Below are 21,524 nucleotides of genomic sequence, written 5' to 3'. Positions count from 1 at the left end.
TCCAATATCAAAAGGATTACTCATGCATGCTCTTATCAAGAGAAAAAAGTAATTTATTTTTATTATATAAGGGCAGTTTAGTAAACTTCACATTGCATTATTGATTTTTTAATATGGGTGTTTTGGTTAAGGTGACACTTATTATGGGACAGAGGGAGTATTTTTGTAAGTATTTAACACCTTGTTAGAATAGAAATATATACAAACTAGTATTTGTATATAATTTCCATTGTACAAACAGGTTAAACTAATATTGGCGAAAAACAGTTTGTGTTTGACCAATTAATTTAAAAAATACTTTTGAGCAACAATTTGTGTTTGGTTAAACTTTTAAAACGTACTTCTAATTAATGTATTTTTCTCAAAAGTGCTTTTGGGCATAAATTATTCTTTTTAACTTCTGAAAAATTGTTTCTACTACTCCCCAGAAGCATTGACGTTCCCTCAAAATCTTGGCCAAACTCCTCACTTCTTTTAAAATAAGCACTTATTGAAAAAAAAAAATACTCGTGGAGAAAAATAAGCTTGGTATAATAGGCTATAAGTAATTTAATCTTTCTTAATTTCTTAAATTTCTTCTCGAACCTTTTTCTATTTATTTTTTATTTTTTATAAAACCTTTCTTCTAATTAACCCTAGTCGATTTTTCACTTATAAAACCAGATTGAAGCATATCCCATTAAGTAATTTAATCTTTCTTAATTTCTTTAATTTCTTCTTTTCAAACCTTTTTTTAATTAAAAAAAAAAGAAAAAAGAAAAACCTTTCTTCTAATTAACCCTTGTAGATTTTTCACTCATAAAACCAGATTACACCAAAGAGCTCAACAATTGCACCTTCTCCAAAGAGTTCCAATATGGACGCTCTAAATTCCTACGCATCATCAGCAGCGATTGCACAACAAACCTGGGAATTAGAAAACAACATCGTCACAATGGACAACGCGCCGTCAGGCGCGTCACCTGAAAACGCGGCGGCATCAGACGCAATATTCCACTACGACGAGGTGGCGCAAACGAAGTTCCAACGTGAGAAGCCGTGGGCGAGTGACCCACACTTCTTCAAGCGCGTGAAGATCTCTGCACTCGCACTTTTAAAGATGGTTGTACACGCGCGTTCTGGTGGTACGATTGAAGTAATGGGATTAATGCAAGGGAAGACTGATGGTGATGCTATTATTGTTATGGACGCTTTTGCCCTTCCTGTTGAAGGTACTGAAACTAGGGTTAATGCTCAAGCTGATGCTTATGAATATATGGTTGAGTATTCACAGACCAATAAGCAGGTTAGTAATTTTTATGTTTGTAAAACTAGTCAATTTTACGATGAATTTTTCAGATTGAATGAATATTGAAAACGGGTTCAGCAAGGGGGAGAACTGTAGGTTAATATGATATAAAAATTAGGGAAAATTATGCTCTATGTCCACTGGGAGAAAATATTTACTCCGGTGTAGCCCGTATTTTGAGTTTGTTACCCGGTTTAGTCCAATATTTGTGTTTAGACACCTTTTACACAAGGTTGATACATTATGTATAATGCTTCACCCTGACCCCGGTATAATGTATGATATTGCCAAGCTTAAGTTAATTGATTTTCCTAGAGGGTTGTGTGGCATTTTGACAGAATATATGATTGATGGAAGTTGTACCATGTGACTTAAGTGGAAGTCTGTTTAGTTGAGAAGAAAATCCTGTTGCATTGTCTAAAATTAGGGTTTAATTCGTTGGTGTGCTAGTATTTGTGTATTTCCTCTTTATTGTAACCTACAACATAATATGGTTATTGTGATCTGTGTTTTTGATCTTATTACATAAAAGCGGGCTCAACTGCTTGATTCGAGGTCAGGATGCTGCTACAAACAGATTGTTGTTTGGTCTCTGAAGTTAATAGAGTTTGTTGGTCGCTCCAATTACATGTTAGCATGCTCATGCCGTTGCTTCGGAATGACATCTTAGGGGCACTCATTCCTAGTTCTTTGGTCATAACCTTTGTTGCTCAGGTCCCCCGAAAATGCCACTGTGCCCCTGTCAGGTCCTCTAAAAATGTGCTCCCTCCATCCCAATATAAGTGTCGTTTTAGCAAAAATTATTTGTCCCAAAATAACAGTCACTTTAGGAATTCAAGCCAAAAATTTTGTATCTTTTCCAACTATACCCTTATAGTGAAGAATTACTTCGTATAGTGCTCAATTCTCAAGAAACATTTAATAAAAAAGGGGTAGCTTGGTAAACTATACCTTGTATTTATTAATTTCTTAATGGACGTGAAATGAGCTAAAGCAAAACTTTTGTTGGGACGGAGGGAGTATAACCCTTGGAGGGTCCGACACATACATGGCAACATTTTTGAAGGATCTGAGCAACATAGTCATAACCTGTTAGTAGTCTGTAATATGTTGCGCAGGTTACTTCCATTATCATGCGCATACACATGAGATTCTTGCGAACGTGCCACGACTGCTTTTCACATACATTTTTAGAGAATCATCAGCAAAAAGTCAATGCTTTTAGATGATCCTTGCTTCATATGTGTTTCTCTAAGCATCTTCTTGGAGTCTTTATTTATAATTATAATTTCAGGACTTAGTAACCTTAGCAGTTTATTTTGAGCTTCAGGTCAAAAATCTTTCATAGGCAGAAAATTCAATCTTGCTGCACCTAGAAATGCTTTTGAGCTGATTATATTTAAGCTTTATACATTGTTATATAGGATTTATACATTGTGTGTGAATTGGTTTTCTGAATTGGAGTGTGCTTGTCACTGTAGTTTGTTCAGACTATTCTCATATTCAGAGTTTTTGGTGTAGGCTGGTCGGCTGGAAAATGTGGTCGGGTGGTACCATTCCCATCCTGGTTATGGATGCTGGCTCTCTGGCATTGATGTAACTACACAAATGCTTAACCAGCAATATCAGGAACCCTTTCTTGCAGTTGTTATTGACCCAACAAGAACTGTTTCTGCTGGAAAAGTTGATATTGGTGCCTTCCGAACATATCCTGACGGATATAAGCCTCCAGATGACCCCATCTCAGAGTACCAGACCATTCCTTTGAACAAAATCGAAGACTTTGGAGTACATTGCAAGCAGGTTACCTCTTTGGCTTGAGCGCATGCACTCACACATTTATGTTAAAATCTAGGACTTCAACTTCAGCTTTACTTGGCCTCTTAACTCACCAACTTTTCTCTGAATTTGCAGTATTATTCATTGGATGTTACGTATTTTAAGTCCTCTCTCGATTGCCATCTCTTGGACCTACTATGGAACAAGTATTGGGTAAACACACTTTCTTCTTCTCCTTTGCTTGGAAATGGAGACTATGTTGCTGGACAGATATCTGATCTTGGTAATATCATTGTTGCCTACATTTTCCACTTCCTTTTATCATCATAATTATTTGATGCCTTCATATGAATTTACAAGATATTGAAACACCTCAAAATTAGTTGATCCCATTAAATCATGCAGCTGAAAAGTTGGAGCAAGCTGAAAATCAACTGTCCCATTCACGTTTTGGGCCCTTAATGGCACCCCCTCAAAGGAAGAAGGAGGTAATTTCTTTTTTGTTTTCTCTTGAGTCTTGACAATGCATATAACTTACAAGTCTATCTCTTACTTTGTTTGAGAATATTAGTTTGACCAATAAAAAAAAGAACATTTAGTTTGACAGTTCTTTGGTCTTTTGTTGTTGAAGCCATTTATCTTCAAATCTTTTTGGCTTGTGATTCCTATTTAGACATTATCAAACCCAGATAATATTTTGTGCTTACAGAGTGGCTATTTTGGAACTTTGTAGATGATAGCATACTATGCGTTTTGATCATATTTTGCTAGACTATGAAACTGCTTACAATTAATAAATGCAAGGATATGCAAAGGGAACAAAATATATGTTTGCCTCCAATTGTACATGCTCATTTCTCTACTTCTTCTTTTTTCAATGATGAGAGTTCGCTAAAATCTATATACTGTAGCACCTATTGCGTGCTTATGAAGATCAACTAGGAGAAAGTAGCGCAGTACAAGAAGAAAAAAGATATATTCTGTATTTAAATGTGGAACTATGATTCCTGTGCGTACCCGAAGGGTAGCGGCTGCGGGTTCCCATGTCATCAAAAAAATAAAAATAAAATGTGGAACTATGATTAGCTGTCGATTGATTATGGATTAGGTTCATGCAACTCTTAGCAACAGCTGTACATGAAACCCTTATGAAAGGGAGAAACGGCCAAGATTGTAAGAACGAAGAGTTCTCTTACTAGATTAACAGGGATATAAAAAAAAGGTATAGTGGACAGAGGAGAAGTTTCCTTCTCTTCTGAATGTGTTTGAAATATCATCCCAAATAGAAAACTAGTTCATTATGATAATGTACCAATATGATCCTATCTTTGCCTATGAATGGTTTTGGTCCTCTTATAGTAGACCTGTGGAACAAAGGCATGTGCTTCTTTGGTTAAGAGTGGTGGAAAATAGTCACTTGCCAAATGTCGGATCTCTGAACTAGAACTAGGTGTAAAGAGAGGACCTGCAATCATTATTGAATATATTTGTTTAATACCAACAGGTGCCTGTATTTTCATTGTTAAATTAGGGGTTTGAGTTTTTTTTTTTTTTTTTTTCTGTTAAGAGGTTTATATTAGCAACTGACCTTGCGAAATTTGAGTATAAGCTTTGTGATTACTTATTTGGTATATCAGTCTTAGACCTCGGGTGCTGATTTTCAATCAGTCTTTATGTTTCTCTCTACTTCCCTTTCCACATGCAATATTTATACCAAGGAAAATAGATCCCGAAAGCATTGAATCAGCCATTTTTCCCCATTTCCGAAGTCTATCTTAGGGGGCATGTAACCATTTGTCCAAAAGTATTGGTGGAAGTTACAGTATCCTTGAACACTTGTGACAAGTTAAAGATCCATTGTCGTGAGCAAGAAGATAGAGGATCACAAATGACTAGGCAACAACGTATTGTCTGGCTGTTGATAATCACAATTTTTGTTATCTCTATTACTGCATTAGGAGCACTTGTAGAAAGGGATGAGCTTGATAGAGGTACCAGGTGGAGCCTTTCACTTTCTTGTACTGCAATACCCTTTTCCTGTGTGTTTTCCGAAGCATAAAATCAGTAATTTGCTGCAGTAAGGCCACATTGTTTCACCCCATGTTTTTGCGCTATTGGGCTTGTTATGCAGTAGTTGCCTAGTCTTGATATACAACTTCAGGATATTGATTGAATTCTATGATATTTCTACTTCAACTTTCAGTAGTCTTTTGCCTTTCTTTTTACCTTGTTACTTGTGCATGCTTTTTACTAAATTGCAAAATACAACATGCATCATGCAACTTTGGTAGCATAGTGGTACTTAATGTGTTGGTCTTCTGAGTTGCAGGAAGAATCTCAGCTTGCTAAGATTACACGTGATAGTGCTAAGATTACTGTTGAGCAAGTTCATGGCTTAATGTCGCAGGTACACACTGTTCAATTCTTACATTAGTTGCATATCATTCTTCTAGCTTGAGTTCTGTGAACATTTCCGTTGCTGGATAGGAATGCCTTGACACCATGTGTTTATCGTTGGTTTACAGGTAATTAAAGACATTCTTTTCAATAGTGTTCGTCCGTCTGGCAAGTCGCAAGGAGAACCCTCTGGGCCTGAGCCCATGATCGAAACCTGAGAAGTTCATACCCTATTAATCCGTATGTAGATCTGTTTGGTGCAACTTTAGGTTTCCTTTTGCAGTTAACTATACAACTTTGACTCTATTATGTAGCTCCAAAGAGGTGAAAGTTTACGGTGATTGGCTTCGAGATTTCGTGTCCATTGCCGTTTGACGGAAGATTTTGCCTTTCACTTCTTTTCCTTATTGTTAATTAAAAGTTTAGTATTTTGACGTGTTTGGTTTGGTGTTCCTCTAAGAAAAAACCCGTCTCTAAGGGATCACAGTAAATCATGAACTGCCCATTTCTGCTTCAAACTTTTTATGAATGACATTGTGTCTTTTTAGTTCGAGTTCTCTCGCCTACTTTAAAAGAGCTAGATTGAGCTCAACATAAGAACTGTGTATTAACCAAATTAGTATACGTACCCGCGCGATATGAAAACAACCAATTCAGACCGAATAGCATGAAGTCCCTCAAGTTAATCAAATTTAAATCTCAACTCCTTCAAATTGATAAAGAATCAATGCACTCAAAATATCTGTCGCTAAACACATCAAGTCTATCATTCAAATGGTACCAAGACAAATGTGTGATTCTAATACTAAAGATATTGCCGTCAAATGCAGGTGGATTTAAGCCGCTTATATTCAATAACATAATATTGTGAAGGAAGAAACGTAAATGGGAAAGTCGCATCTTCCGCCAGCCTCTGTGCACTCATATGCCTCTTGATAGAAAGAGTGATATATAGGACCACAAATATATGTCTATATCAGTCTGTAAACTATGAGATATCTCATAAATAATTCAGAAAAGATTCAAACAAACATTTAGTTACAGGTCCAAGCTAGGGGCTTATGGAAAAAAAAAAAAAAAACTGTTGCCTCCTTTCCAGACCAAATGAGCCCATTGAAGGTGGCCTGTAAAATCGTGCCATATCATTATGAAGTTGTGGAGGCTCGGGCCTTTTGAGCAGGAGCAGTTACTGGAGTTAGAAGAGTATTGGGGACCTCTAAATGAACATGACTACTGTGGCGAGCTGCAGCAACATCGTGGTTGTGATTTCCTTCATAAGTGGTGGTCATTGACTTCAGGTCACGCGAGACCCTCTCAACATGCTTCCCGACATTGCAACCACCACTTGTGCACTTATAGTATCTTCTGGCAAAGGAGAAATACACTATTTTTAGCGAATTTTCACAAGTCAAAATCGGTAGTTCTGATGTACCTTGGATTTGAATTCCTTTAACAACTTTTTGCCCGTACTTACGCCAATGATGCTCATCATCATGGGTGTCCACTTGACTTGTATTTTGCACCACAACTACACAAAGGATTTATGGAGTTTCAAGTTCAAATATGCAGTAATTTCCAACTTAGTCTTAGTATTAAACTTCCGAACAATATACTTTCATATTGAACTTCTAGCTTCATTTGGCAGGCTTCATCTGACAGATACATATCTTAACACATATACATACTTAAACTGAGGGAATGTTTTTCTTTTCTCATTATTTCTCACTGAATATCACTTCATTAATGTTATTTACCCGAACCACTGAAATTGGAATATATTTGATTTATTAAAAAAGTGAAATAAGAATCATTACCATACTGTATAAAACAATATAGAATATACTCGAATGAAGAGGGAGGTCTTGAGATTAACCTCGTCTATTGTATGAGAAATACGATCAACATAATGTTGCAATTTGCTTTCATAACAAAGAACGTTAGCAAAAACATCAAGTACAATGTCAAACACATAAATTTTAATATTCCAAATCTAGTTCCATATAATAGAATAGAACATCAATTAATAAATTAAGAAAAACACCCAGTACAATGTTAACAACAAAGAAAAAATAGAAAATCAATATTGCAACTCTATTTATAGGTGCACCTCTTTCTCTTTGCTGATCTTTCCTGCCCTACTTCTCTTTTTGTTAATTACACAATGGCCTTAGTTTTTTTCTTTTCTTTTCAGATTTTACTTTTGCTAGGCATATCTCTTTAATTCCAATGTTTGGAAAGTTTATGCCCAAATCATAAGACACTTATCGACAAAAAATTCAAGAATTTTAAAACTAAAACTGTAGAAATAATTTGGTAACCTTATGGGGCTTTAATTTTTTATTTTTTTTTGGTATATCCTAAAATATGGTTCTACTCATAATTATATTTTTTAAGCTTCAGATAGTCATGAAGTGAAGAGGCAAACAAGCACACACTATTGCTGAGCGAAAAGCAGAATACCAAGAAACCCACTTATCTTATCATTCGAAGTGTCTCTTTCCTCAGTAGATAGAATTATAAATAGTCTTCATCATCCCTAAGCACCACAACTAATTCATAATTCAAAGCAATGAATTTAGAAAGCTTTAAGGATGACAGAGATAGTTAAAATCAAGGGAAAATGGTCAAATATACCCCTCTACTTTAGTTTATTGGTTAAATTTATCCTCCGGTCTCTGTTAGTCAAAGTAGACAAATATACCCCCATCTGTTAGCCAAAGTATACACATATACCCTTTGGATGGATGAAAATCCCAAATCAGCCAAAAATTATTCAATTTCAATTAAAATTATCCGACCCGTCTATTATAACCCGACCCGCGACCCCATCTCCTCTCCCTCACTGTTGCTTGCTCCATAGCCATCATTGCTGGTGAACTCGTGAAACCGGAGCTTCGGCCACTATCACCCAGAAAGAAACACTCATCTTGAAATATACATTGTTGATAACATTTTTAAGCATAGTGGGAAAGGAGAAATTTTTGTCTGATATATAAGACACGTAATATTTAGAGGTACTTGTTTTTTTTTTCTTTCTGATCTTTCAATATTGCTGTGCATTTCTTTTAATGTACAAGCTGATTTATTTTGGTTATATTACTTTTTCAGATCCTAGCAGTGTCTTTGCTAGTTTTTTTTTTATTTCTTTTGTTTTCCTAAATCAATATGAATGATATATTAAACAGATTCTTCGGATGATAGCTGTATCTTTTAGAAGCCTTGGTCCTAGTGCTAAGTTCTATCTTGCAGGCAGCTGCAGTTTCTGATTTCTATGTACCTCTGGGAGAGCATGGTAATCATTTATTTCGTCTTGCATTGTGAAGATGTGGGTGTCATTTGCTAAAATGATGTGATAGTGGCCGGAGCTCGCCGGCCATGATGGCTATGGAGCAAGCGGGAGAGGAGATGGGGTTGCGGGTCAGGTTATAATAGACGGATCGGATAATTTTAATTGAAATTGGATAATTTTGGCTGATTTGGGATTTCCATCCATCCAAGAATATATGTGTATACTTTGGCTAACAGAGGGGTATATTTGCATATTTTGACTAACGGAGGATAAATTTAACAAATAAACTAAAGTAGAGGAATATATTTGACCCTTTTCCATAAAATCAATAATAAAGTACTTTTAAACTCAATACTTTCTCAAAAGCATTCACAATATACCAAAAGTTAAGCATTAGAATCTTAAATGTACCGAGCTCAAATGTCATATCTACAACTGGGCAATCCTCAAAGTCAACCACCGCCTCATCTCTTTGTTGGTTCGACAATTGTAAAATCAGTCTAGTTTAGTATTTCCTTACAAAAACAAAGCCCAAAACAAAAATGTAGACTCCATAACATACACGCGTCGTTATATGCGTATTGTCACGTCCTTAGTCTTCAACTAAACACACGTACGACACTTGACAATCGCTCACATTCTTGCACAACTTGCTCAGATCTTGCTATGCCAAGTCAGCCTAGAGTGAATAAGACATGAAGAAGGAAGGTTTTTATTATAGAAGACTTGATTAATTTTTGCTTGACGATTTACAAATGAATGACCCTCCTATTTATACTACTCACCTAGGGATTAGTATGTAAATAATAATTATTGTACAAGTCCCTACATATTTACAAATAAACCCCTATTCTAAAAATCTCTATACAACTAAATTATTCCAAGGACTTTCCATGCAATTCCATAAGGTTCTAAGGTCTTCTATGAGAAATCTCCATATTTCTCTAGAACCTTCTCACATAAGCTAGCCTCCTTTCCATGTAAGCATCCACATAAGCTGCCTACATGGCAAAAATAGTTCCACAGATACATCTGAATTGCATTTCGTGCAACTATTTGACTTAATAGCCTCTTGGAGCTTTGAGGTTTGCAGCACAATTTTAGAATCTTACTCTGTTTATTTATTTCTACACAACAGCATGGTTACTGTTTCAAACGTCTATTATTCATGGCAGTCAGAGCATTAGCGGAATTACTGTTCTGCCAGTATCTGATGAGATATTGTATTAATTGAATTTTTCAATCTACTACTTTTTTTCTGAATAGACAGTGGGATTAAGATGTTCACCTCTTTTCAGTTTGAGATGGTAACTGTTGTAAATCTGAATTTTTCATTAACCATTGATATCTGTAAGAACCAGAATTCTGAGTTTCGTTAATGCTCTATTCGTTTTCCTTTTTATTACAGAGTAATTTTCTTTATTTTTTTCTCCATTATTTGTTGACAAGACCAATGTTAACTGGAAGCTATTATTCCAGTGCTCGACAGTTACAGTATTTGTTAAAACTGGTCTAAGATATCGGAAAATTTGATAGTAGAAAATTTCAGTCTTCAATGATGAATTGTATGATTGGACATCTTCACTTTCAATGTACACAACATATAGTATCATATTAGCCATGTTTTAGAATAGTGTTTATGACTTTTTATAAGATTGTATCACGCCAATTTTAATGGACTTTATGGTGGATTAATTGCGTCACAAAAATCCCCTTACTATAGAGATATATTCAGACACATGGGCATGGAATATGACATAAATTCCTATGAGATTTATTTTCTTTCTACGGTACTTAAAATATATCGCTTTTGTATTCCAGAGTTTGTGTATTCGAGTATTGAGAACATGACTATGAATATTTACGTACCAATCTCTTTGTACCTTCTGAAAGTAGACATATGTACAAGGTAGGTCTCGCAATACTCAAATCTTTAAGTTCAAAATTCTGTACAACATTCGAGGTTTAGGAAAAATGTGGGGCTAATTTTATGAACTGTTATTGATATTTGACACGTTTTTTATTCTAAATATTCTATTCATCACTCTGTTGTTTCTTATATTTGGGCTATATTCTAAATATTCCATTCATCACCGTCAAATTTGCACATAATTTCATGTTGAACCTCATCTTTGCGTGGTACTTAAAGTTATCTCTTTTCTTAGTCCCAAAATTCTGTTTTTTGATCTATTCTTTGGGGTTGACAATCACTAAAAAATTTACCCTCACACCACCCACCAAAAGGAGAAGAAAAGAAAAGAGAATATTATTCTGTCCCTATTTCTTGGTTGACAATCGACAAAGTTCTTTAAGCAAGGAGAAGTTGTCATTTAAATAAGACGATGACTTTAGACTTTAGATTGGACGAAACACAAAGCTAACTAAAGAGTTGTTTGTCATACTTGGAGTAAACTAAGCAACCCCTTTTCTTCACTTCATATATATTACTAGATCCTTGTGCACGGCTATAACCAAGAAACTTAAGGGGAACATTTATCCAAGTTTATTACGCCAAGTTTCTTTTCATTTTTGAAATCCTATATAAAATCCCGTATAAGTAAATATTTTTGGATGAGTTGATATTTCGTACGTAAACTTGTTCATAAATTTCCAAAAGGGTGACTTAACTAAGTTGAAAATTCTAAATTTTGTAGATTGTTTCTATACAAATTTCACAAAATGGGGTTGAAGAATTAGAGAGGCTGCTGTATGTACACTGTACACTGTTAATAATGAAAAGACCATTTGGTTTACTGACCTTTCCTCTTCATAAGAAATTGAACTTTCCTTTTTCTTATGAAGCTCTGTAGACAAAGCTGGAATATTTGTGTACCTGAATAAATTAAACGGAAAAGGGCCAGATATACCCCTGTACTATCGAAAAAGGGTCAAATGTACCCCTCGTTATACTTTGAGCCAAATATACTCATATCGTTATACTTTGGGAACATATATACTCAAGGCTTCTTCTAGCTTGAGTTTTCATAGAAGAAACCTTGAACAAACTGCAAGCTATTTATCTGGTAAGAATTCTTTAATTTTATGTTTGTTTCTATTTGTTTTCTCTAGATAAATTGCAACAAACAAAAATGGAAGTGTTCCATGCACTTCCAAGACAACATCGAAAGAGCACCATTAATGATTAGTTAAAATATCAAGAATCCTTTGTTATTTGATGAGACGCTATGAGAAAGATAAAAAAAGAGAAGCTCTTATAGTTCCAGGGGCGAAGCAAGAAGGCAACTTACCTGTTCGGCTAAATCTAATCACTCTATTCTAACCCCTATGTTGGTATTTTTAATTATTAAATATGTACACATTCTAAATTTACAATTCAATTATTAGTACTTAAAGTCGTCCACATTCGCCTCTTCATAGTTCCTTGATTTCTCATTATGTTTTATAGAAATTCGAGAAAATTCAAATATATTAAATAATGGAGAAATTAAATGTCAAGATGAGGTACTTTCCCTTCTGAATGAACCGTGATATTTTGTACTAAAAGCAATTTGATCAGAAACGAATTTTTAATTCGAGAATATTCTTTCATTAAAAAAGAAAACCTTTGTCTTGCGCGGGTATTTGGTCGGTTAAGCTTTTTAAAAGTTAGTTGGACTTAAAACATAATACTAAAAGGACTGAAATCTTAGTTAATCTTGGAGAAGGATAATAGTGTTCATAATGAATAAGGATCATTCATCTTAAAAGTGATGGTTCCTTACTTGAATTGGAAGTTATATTATATATTCTCAGTTTAAAAGTGTTCACACACTGCCTTTTTGTCTTCGTTTAGAAGAGCTTTAATTCCCCGTGCACATTCAGCTCCTCTTTAAAAAATATCCTTATATTTCTTCTGTAGTTCTCATTAAATAAGTGCCTTGCAAACTCTATTATTTTACTCTCTTCTTCTTCCCTCAATCTCTTTTTCAACTATACGATCGAGAAGGTATGTTTTTGAGTACATTAATTTACATTGGTCATCTTTTCATGTTGGAGGGATTCAGGATTTTAACTTCGCGATTTCAGTAATCTAAATTTTCCTAGTATACTAGATTCTAAATTTAATTTTTGTATATATTTAGTGGGTGATTCTTTTAATACGTATGCGTAACTGAACCCATAACTCAAAGCGTACCTCCACCCTCTGTGTCAAGTTCTCATGAAGTTTGTTGATATTGTCATGTTGTTGTCATTAGTAATACTAGTAGTATTTTTCTATAATAAAAAGTCCATATTACTAAACTAACTTACCTTACTCTCCAAAGGTGTATCTCATTATTTCGCGATAAGATAACAGAACTAAATTTTTTAAATAAAATGTAATTTGGATAACAGAAAAATATCCCAATTAACTATAGTTTTTAGTTACTTGACAGGTTAGAAGATGGAGTTTATGCATAGAAGGAAAGTAGATATATCCCTATTGTTAGTTGCTGTCCTCCTTATCCTTAACTTCACTCATCTTGAAGGATTATCAGCCGGACCAGGTAACAACCTTTTCTCTTTCCTTTTTTTCTTTTGTACTATTTTTTTTTCTTTTGTTGGATTTTTCGTTTTGAGCCTATAGGCCAGTGCTTTGGCTGTATGGCTGACTATTAGTTCTTTGACGGGCTTGTAGAGATGCAGAGATGTAGAATGTAGTAATCTGGATTAAGGGAGAGGTAGAAATAGCTTCACTAGTCATTTTTGGCCCCGCCTTTGGAAAATAGTTACTAGTCACTTCAAGATATTGACTATTTTTCACCGGTAGAACTTGAAACTCCAGATCAATGACTATTTTTGTAATTATAAGGGCTGAAAAGTGATAATTTTTGTTAGTGGCGGATGTAGCATGACATGTGGGGGTTCAATTGAACCCTTAACTTTCCACGCAGAACATCAATTTATGTGTAAAAATTTAATAAAATTATAATAAATAGCAGACATGGATACATAACTTTTAAAATATAACTCTCCAAATTTATGACCAACCTTTCCTTCAGTAATCTTATAACGAATAGGAGTTTTTCTATTGTAAATTCGTACAGAGCAATCAACGAAATCCTGCGAAATAGAAAATCTACGTGACCAAATTTTCCTGTGAAAAAGAAGATCTCTCTTCTTCTTCATTCTCAAGAGGAATGCATCAACAAAACTGCCCTTCCATATAGATCGTCGTGGCATGAACGAATTTCATCGCTTCGATTTGGGGATTTGAATCAATATAAAGCTTAGTAGATCGTGAGTCTTGGTTCTTAGCGAAATGCTACGCGCTATCTTACATACGATGATTTAGATCACCAAAAAGGAATTCCAGTAATGTCGTACGGTCGAAAGACAATGTCATTGAAGGGCATAATATAGGACTGCTCACCTGCGTAAAGACATTGAATTAGTTCTCAGTGAAAGAGGTCTCGAGTCAAGGAAGAAAAACCAAGCTCTGTCAGTCAAACCTCCTCAGAAGTACGTGATTTCGCCTTTCCAACCAATTGATGTAGGAAGAACCCCGGACCTATTCATTCTTTCTCGTCCAAACTAACCTCCTCAAAAGTAGTTTAAATCTTGAATCCATCCACCAATTTTTGTGAATTTTTCTGAGGGGAAGCGTGACAAGTACAAGGTATAGTTACACAGTTTTGTCAACTTAAAGCTTGTATCGTGTCCAACTTGCCACCTATAGATAATTAAACCTTTAGGAGATAAGAAGGAAATAAAACAGGATTTTCAAATAATAGAATGATGGAGGGAGAGACTTGCCCCCTCCTCAACTCTTCAAACGGATGGTAAGAGTGTTTTTCAATTTATGCATAACAAATTCTTTTCCTTCTTCCTATGTGGGACAAAGACCCTTCATTTCCCATTCATTCCTATGTGGGAGCTAATCCAAAGTTCATGGGATCAAAAACCCATTAACACACACACACACAAAGTAATAATAATAATAATAATAATAATAATAATAATGGGGATGAATTTTAGCTAAGATTTTGGTTTTGTATGATTTTTCAAAGCTTAATATTCATTAAATGCCCTTAATTGATAAAATGACTTCTTGATTATGCAGAAAGAAGATTAGTTGAATTAGATTATGCTTCAGAAGCCAAGCAATCCGATGATACAGTGAGAATAGATCCTCTGGACAATTTCAAGAAATACAGAGGAGGATTTGACATTACAAATAAACATTATTGGAGCGTGAGTTTGCTCCTAATGTTCTTCAACTCTTGATCCCTGACATATAATAATATCCCTCTATGTTATACATTTGTCTTATAAACATGAAACGTCATTAAATTGCTTTTTTTCTTTTTCTTTATAACTTTTCGCATTTTTAAGCAGAGTCATCATAATACTACTCTATAGCTTAGCTACTTTTATACTTAAAAAAGAATATCTTTCACCTATTTTATGCAAGTTGTACTAATTACTTCAGAAACATATGTCTGTTATTTTTTGGTATATGGTTACATGATGTTGAGATTTTTGAATCACATAATATAACAGTAAATATATTACATTGCTTATTAAATGTTTGATTTGATATTGAGGTCGGGAAGGTTAGAGTAGCCAAGCCATTGGAATTTTAATTTTATATATTGGAAAAATCCGTTTTATTATTAATACACTAGGAGGGGAAAAAGAATAACTGTAGTTAGTATGACTTTGAAATAATTTCAAGCACTAAATTTTAACTTTACTGTGCAGTCCACCATTTTTACAGGTATATATGGCTATGCCATTGCAGTGCTATGGCTCTTGTGTGGCTTAGGATATGGACTATTTCCCTGCTATAAAAGGAAACACAGGCAGTTTCAGAAGAGATCAACTTGTTATAAACACTGTTATATCTGGCTTACTCTCTCAGCTATTTTCTTGACAATTTTAGCTATGTAAGTTACCTCACTTAAATCCGCCGCCCCCCTCAAACACTTCTTCCACCAAATAATCTGAGTTTTGTAACTTTACTGCGAAAGATCATGTGTTTAATTCAACTAACCATTAAAGAAACTAACCTAAGGTTCTTATTTCTGCATGTACTACATCCCCACCACCAAAGGTTGTGATGGGATGGTAAGTATCATTCTACTTGACCAGAGGTTTTGAGTCGAGCCCTGAAATGGAATCGCCTTTTAACTCTTGGATTAAAAAAAAAATTATATATGGTCAAACCTCTCTACAACGGTGTAGATTGTCCGTATATTTTATGACTCTGTAGAGAATATATAATATAACATGAGATGAAAAATCAGTTCAAAGAAAAAAAGACAAACTATTATATTGTGAAATATTGTTATAGGGGATGACTGTTATAGAAAGTGCTGACTGTATATGGCCCCGTCTATACCGCATCCTTCAATAAAGCGGTTTCATTTCATTGTGGAAGGTTGAAAAAACTGAGACACTCTAACTATCATTGCAGAACAGCTACAGGCCTGGTACTAGGAGGCAGTGCAAAACTTCGTTCAAGAGCAGATACAGTAGTGGACATTATAATTGATACAGCAGATGGAGCATCAGATACTATACATACTACTACTGGAGCCTTCAGAGAGATGAGCATTGACTTAGCAGTTACTGATATAGGTGATGAGGCTGCTAATTTCCTCATTCCCACCTCTAATAGTCTTGACAGACAGGCTGCTGATATACATAGGGAAGCCATGAAGAATAAGCATTTAATTGAGAAAGGCCTCGAGACATTGTAAGTCTTCCTCCTGAATCCAGAATCTAGTGTTAGTACATTCAGAATGAGTGTGATCGTATTATATGTACATATTTTTTTCTGCATATGAATATGTATTTCGAGTCTAAAGCAACAAAATTAGTTGAACCAACACAACCTGTCGTAGATCCGGCTGTGCTTTCCAGGCCATGCAATTTCATGATAATTGAAATAAGTAAGTCAGCAAGTTTGCGCTCATTGTGATCCCTAGAAGGAAGTAGATTTGGCTGTTAATGTGACTGGAAATAAAAAGACTGATGACATGCATACTACCTTTTGCTGGCAGGTATGTAGTAACTATACTGGTTATTTCACTCAACTTGGTTGCTGTAATTGCCCTAACAGGTGAGTGTACTAAATCCAACTTGTGAGTGTACTAAATCCAACTTGAATTTTCCAATTGTTCTATATTATATCCTCATTCCGTATTATTTAAAAGAATCTTGAAATAAGAACTTTAAGGAAGTACAAAGTAACCCATTGTTTGGGAGCTAGAGAAAGTAAGGGAAAGAAAAGGGAAGTTTCAAAATTTGCATTGTCTCTTATTTAGTTTGCAAAGAGGAAGAAAATGAGCCTAATATCCGGAAAAAAATAGTAGTAATTCTTTAGTAGAGCTATCATGAAATATCTAATTCTGACTAAAGCTGAAATCTTTTTCATTGCAGTATTTGGAATCCTCAAATTTCGGAGATCTTTTCACCTGTAAGTATATCATGTCAATGATCTTAGCCTCCTGTATATTTAAACACTTCAGATTCTTTGGCAACAATCCTTAGTTTCTAATTTTTGAAACATTTTTCTGATCCATGCAGGCTGATTGCAGTGTGTTGGATCTTTATGATTCTGTGCTGGTTACTTTTTGGGATCTATTTCTTCATTGACAGGTATGAAAACAACCTCTACTTTCTCAACTTTTCTAGTTCATCTCAATATTGTATAGCCTTGTTGGCATATATACTTACGATCAAATTGCATCTGTTTATTGCAGCTTTGCTGGAGACACATGCACTGCTCTAGAAAGTTTCCAGATAAATCCCTACAACAACAGCTTGAGTTCAATCCTTCCCTGTGATGAATTACTCTCTGCAGAATCAATCCTATATGAAGTCAGTGAAGGGATTCATCGAGTAGTGAACACGGTAATCTTGATTTTTTTTTTTCCTTTTGTTGTTTCCCTTTGACTTTATCCAATGATACCACAGCAAAAGAAGTAATAATTATATTTCACAAGTGACCATGGAATTGTAGAGGGTGTTACTAGGATAAGAACAAATTTTCAGGTTGTAAGGGATGGTCTGTAGAAGAATGATAAAGACAGTGATGAATAAATCCAAGAAAGCATCAAAAGCCTGTAAAGTTATAGAATGTCTTCTTCATTTTGGTGATTCAGCTAGCAAAAACACTTAAGTTTACTCAATTCTTTAATTATTTAGAGGCTAAATATTTTAAGTTTGAAAGAACATGGACCAAATTTGGAATTAGGCTATCAATCAAACCAATACAAGAAAAAGTTACCAACATATGTACAAGTTCTTCCATCTTGCTTTGAGTAGCTTTTCGGTTTTGCAACTCATGAAAGATATTGAACAATGAAGTTTTCTTTACGAGTATACAAAACATGCAAATTTGCAGGTAAATCAAGAGCTATCTACACATTATGCAAATGTTGCACAGATATGCAATCCATTCTCTGGTCCACCAGAGTATAACTACGAGCCTGATCAGAACTGTCCATCTAGCGCAATCAGGATAGGAGACCTCCCTCAGGTATAGCTCAAAGGCCTATGATTTACCATTTTCTTTTCCCATAGTTAGTGTTCTTAGTTTTTTCTTTACCTTTGATTTGACAGAATTTTCTCTTCTTATATGAAGATAATCAAGATATTGGCTTGCACTGATACAAACTGCAAAGGTGGAGTCTTGATCTCTCGTAGAGACTTCAATAACATCGAGGCATACACAACTGCTCTTAAAAAGATACTGAATGTATACCCCGGAATGGAAAGTCTAGCAGAATGTAACACATTGTATGATTCGTTCTCCGATATCCTTGAAAAACATTGCGAACCATTAAAGAAAAACGTGCGTATGACATGGGGAGGACTTGTTTTCCTATCAGTAGTAACGGTCGCATTAGTCCTCGTGTGGACATTCGATGCACACCATGAACAGAATCATCATCATCGCGACTTTGATAGTTCTGTCAAGCCTCATTCTTCTGCAGCAGTAGATATGCTCGAATTAGGCACAGTTAAAGAAGACAAGGCTGATACTAATCCTGGTTTAGTAAGGTAAATAGCAGCTAATTAGGTATTAGCTTGGAGAATTGTACAGATTGATAAGATTGTAAGGACTAGAATAGTAAATATAGGAGATCAAAGGGATCTCTATAGCCATATAGGAGATTCTATATTCTAAGTTAAAACAAGCCAGTTTTGGGGACAAACCCCTATGGCATGTATGAAATTCAAAGAAGTAAGAGATTTATCTATTTATCAATTTTTTTCGAGAACTACGTGTTCAAGTATTGTCAATTGTAGTAAAGCACTAAATATTTCTTTTTCCCTACTCTTTACTATTGTATGTAGGTGAAAGGTGGCAAACAATTCTAAGTTGGATGAAACTACTCCAACCCATTTAAAAGTCACGTTCACGCGATAAATCCGGTTAAAAATTCCGCACATTACTTAACCCTCTGTTTGGATGGTTGTTTCCCGTGGTTCATTAATGTACAGTATGATATGGTACAGTATGGTATTGTATTGTATTATACTGTATTAATGAACATAATGTTCGGATAGACTGTATCGTTTGTTGTGGTTTAATGACATTTGTATTGTTTGGTTTGATTGTATGGTACTGTATAATAACTCGTAAGTTTACTAAAATATCTTTAACTCTTAATTAAAAATTAGTTTATATATATTAATAAAATTCAAGTAAAGAATAAAATAGGAACTTTAAAAAATAAGTAGGTAGTGGGTGGTAGGGTCGGGGTGAGTGGGTGGTAAGGTGGGGGTGAGTGGTTGTGGGGTGGATTGGGTGGTGGTGAGGGGTAGTGGGTAGGGGTGGGTGGTGTGAGGTGGGTGGTTATGGGATGAGGGTGGGGGTAATGGGTGGTAGGGTGGGGGTGAGTGGTTGTGGGATGGGGTTGGTCGGTGGTGAGAGGTAGTAGGTGGGGGTGGGTGGCAGAAGAGTGGGGTAGTTGGGGGTAGAGGTGGGTGGTAGCGCGGAGGTGGGGTAAGGGTGAGTGGAGGGTGGCGTGGGGGTGAGTCGTAGCGTGGGGGTAGGATGGATGGTGGACGGTGGGGTGGGGTGGTAGGTAGAGGGTGGGTATAATGGAGAAATGATGTACGAAACTATGAAAAAATTACCAAATCCGTGATTATAAAAATTGAGACTTTTCGTGATTATATAATTATGAAATGAACCACGGGTTTACAACATCATATCACATAATTTTAAGAATAATAGAAACAAACATGATTTCGTAAAAAACCGTACATTAATGAACCACGGGAAACCACCATCCAAACAGGGGGTAAGTGGCATGTCTCTACTCTCACACCCTAAAAAAAAATGAAACCCATTTAACCACATGCCCAAACCTGATAACTAAAAACGAAAAAGACTTAAAAACAAGAGAAAAGACATCATTTGACCCTTGAACTTGGCATGAAAATTCAATTTGGCAACTAGACTTAACTTGTATTTATTTACTCCCTTAACAACTTTCATCTTAATTAAATACAACCTCAAATGCTGACGTGGTAAAATAAAAATAAAAATTAAGAGAGTGAAAAATATAAAAAATATAATTAAAAAATAAAATAAAAATGATATATAACTAAAAAATAAAATCAAAATGCACCCCCACCCCACCCCACAGCCCCGGCCCCGACCCTCTTCTTCACCAAACAAACCCGCCCCCACCACCATCTTCTTCTTCACAGCCCCACACCCCACGCCACAGCCCCTGCCCCACCACCTTCGTCTTCTTCACAACCCCCATCCACCCCACAGCCTCGCCCCCACCACCTTCCTCCTCCTTCTTCTTCTTCACAAATTTCTCATTCTATTTATATTCTCATCATTCTTTTCTTACCATTTTCATTATTTTTTGGTTTCTTGATTTTGATTTTTGTTTTCTTTTAAAAATAAAGTTATGGAAGAATGATTATGGAAGAAATGGGATTGCACATAATAATCATAATAGCCAACAATAAAAACCAAAATAATTAATTTGGACGAATTTGAGAAGGAATGAGATGAAATTTTCACCATTTTTTGGAAACATGCGTCGAATCACATTGCCATTTACACGGCTCCGCCTCTGTACACTCTTCCATCGTTGCATTTCTTCATCATCAGCAACCAAACCCACAACTCGCACCTTCCCCCAACAATAACCCCTTTCGAAACCCCACTTTTTTACTTCACCATATTCCACCACTTTCAGATCCTTCTCTTCCCAAATGATGACAACCCTTCAATCCATCACCATCAATACACCCATAATGACAAAATGTTATCCTAACAAATTATTACCTCTAAAACTATCAATGACATTCTTAATTACAGAAAAACAAGTGGAAGCAGTGATAAAATAATCCAGTGATAAATTAATCTCATTTCCATTTTTTCTCTGTATGTAAGCTAATTTAGGAAGATTATTATGAATAGAGAAAATTGGGAAGAAAGGGAGGGGTGGCGGCAAAGAACAAAAGGAGGGGGTAGTGGGGTTTCATCTGATGTCCATATTGCTGGTATTTAATCATTTATTTTAGGTTATTAATAGCTCCACCACCGGCAGGTGGTGAGCTTCAAACGATGGAGGAGAAGGAGGCGAGGGAGAGGGAGAGGGAGAAGGAGAGGAAGCGTGGGGGAAAGAAGAAGAAAGAGAAAAAATAATAGAAGAAAAATAAAAATTGAAGGGTTAGTAATTTTTGACGTGGCAACACGTGCTAACGATGTGACAATGACGTGGCGAAAGTGTAATACACCTCTCATTGTAAGAATGATATTATTTATTTAGGATGATAAATAATTGAAATAAAAATTATTAAGAA

General features: G+C 35.4%; 2 protein-coding genes and 1 long non-coding RNA gene across 6 annotated transcripts; 2 read left to right on the top strand and 1 right to left on the bottom strand.

The window, feature by feature from the left end:
* Positions 1–762: 762 nt before the first annotated feature.
* Positions 763–6,017, top strand: LOC132603052 (COP9 signalosome complex subunit 5a-like). The gene is made up of 6 exons (XM_060315919.1): positions 763–1,285; positions 2,810–3,091; positions 3,203–3,350; positions 3,473–3,555; positions 5,397–5,474; positions 5,593–6,017. The coding sequence occupies exons 1-6, from the start codon at positions 857–859 to the stop codon at positions 5,680–5,682; spliced, it is 1,110 nt and encodes a 369-aa protein (XP_060171902.1). The 5' UTR covers positions 763–856; the 3' UTR covers positions 5,683–6,017.
* Positions 6,018–11,328: 5,311 nt separating this feature from the next.
* LOC132603026 (uncharacterized) lies at positions 11,329–19,019 on the top strand. 3 transcript variants are annotated; one of them, XM_060315887.1, is made up of 11 exons: positions 11,329–11,776; positions 13,130–13,240; positions 14,797–14,927; positions 15,438–15,622; positions 16,153–16,434; positions 16,742–16,800; positions 17,121–17,157; positions 17,268–17,339; positions 17,444–17,594; positions 18,088–18,222; positions 18,328–19,019. In XM_060315887.1, the coding sequence occupies exons 2-11, from the start codon at positions 13,138–13,140 to the stop codon at positions 18,748–18,750; spliced, it is 1,578 nt and encodes a 525-aa protein (XP_060171870.1). In that variant the 5' UTR covers positions 11,329–11,776; positions 13,130–13,137; the 3' UTR covers positions 18,751–19,019. The 3 variants fall into 3 exon arrangements, with proteins under 3 accessions (XP_060171870.1, XP_060171883.1, XP_060171876.1); XM_060315900.1 differs by having other exon boundaries at positions 18,306–18,441; XM_060315893.1 differs by lacking the exon at positions 11,329–11,776 and adding an exon at positions 12,545–12,699.
* Positions 16,312–21,338, bottom strand: LOC132603045 (uncharacterized). 2 transcript variants are annotated; one of them, XR_009567965.1, is made up of 5 exons: positions 20,737–21,338; positions 18,292–18,673; positions 17,418–17,538; positions 16,574–16,662; positions 16,312–16,447 (listed from the first exon to the last, which is right to left on the bottom strand). It is a non-coding gene; the product is annotated as an uncharacterized LOC132603045 (long non-coding RNA). The 2 variants fall into 2 exon arrangements; XR_009567964.1 differs by having other exon boundaries at positions 17,418–18,673.
* Positions 21,339–21,524: the final 186 nt, after the last annotated feature.

The sequence above is a fragment of the Lycium barbarum genome, chromosome 1, assembly GCF_019175385.1.
Source record: "Lycium barbarum isolate Lr01 chromosome 1, ASM1917538v2, whole genome shotgun sequence".
NCBI lineage: Eukaryota > Viridiplantae > Streptophyta > Magnoliopsida > Solanales > Solanaceae > Lycium > Lycium barbarum.
Note: the sequence above shows the minus strand (reverse complement) of the source record. Positions and strands in the feature narration are given on the sequence as shown.

Bases quoted from the DNA above. Each gene is read 5' to 3' on its own strand.
- LOC132603052 (XM_060315919.1), top strand. From the start codon at position 857: ATGGACGCTCTAAATTCCTACGCATCATCAGCAGCGATTGCACAACAA. The intron at 3,092-3,202 runs GTTACCTCTTTG...CTGAATTTGCAG, and splicing joins TTGGAGTACATTGCAAGCAG to TATTATTCATTGGATGTTAC. The intron at 5,475-5,592 runs GTACACACTGTT...GTTGGTTTACAG, and splicing joins TTCATGGCTTAATGTCGCAG to GTAATTAAAGACATTCTTTT.
- LOC132603026 (XM_060315887.1), top strand. From the start codon at position 13,138: ATGGAGTTTATGCATAGAAGGAAAGTAGATATATCCCTATTGTTAGTT. The intron at 15,623-16,152 runs GTAAGTTACCTC...CTATCATTGCAG, and splicing joins TTCTTGACAATTTTAGCTAT to AACAGCTACAGGCCTGGTAC. The intron at 16,435-16,741 runs GTAAGTCTTCCT...TTTTGCTGGCAG, and splicing joins GAGAAAGGCCTCGAGACATT to GTATGTAGTAACTATACTGG.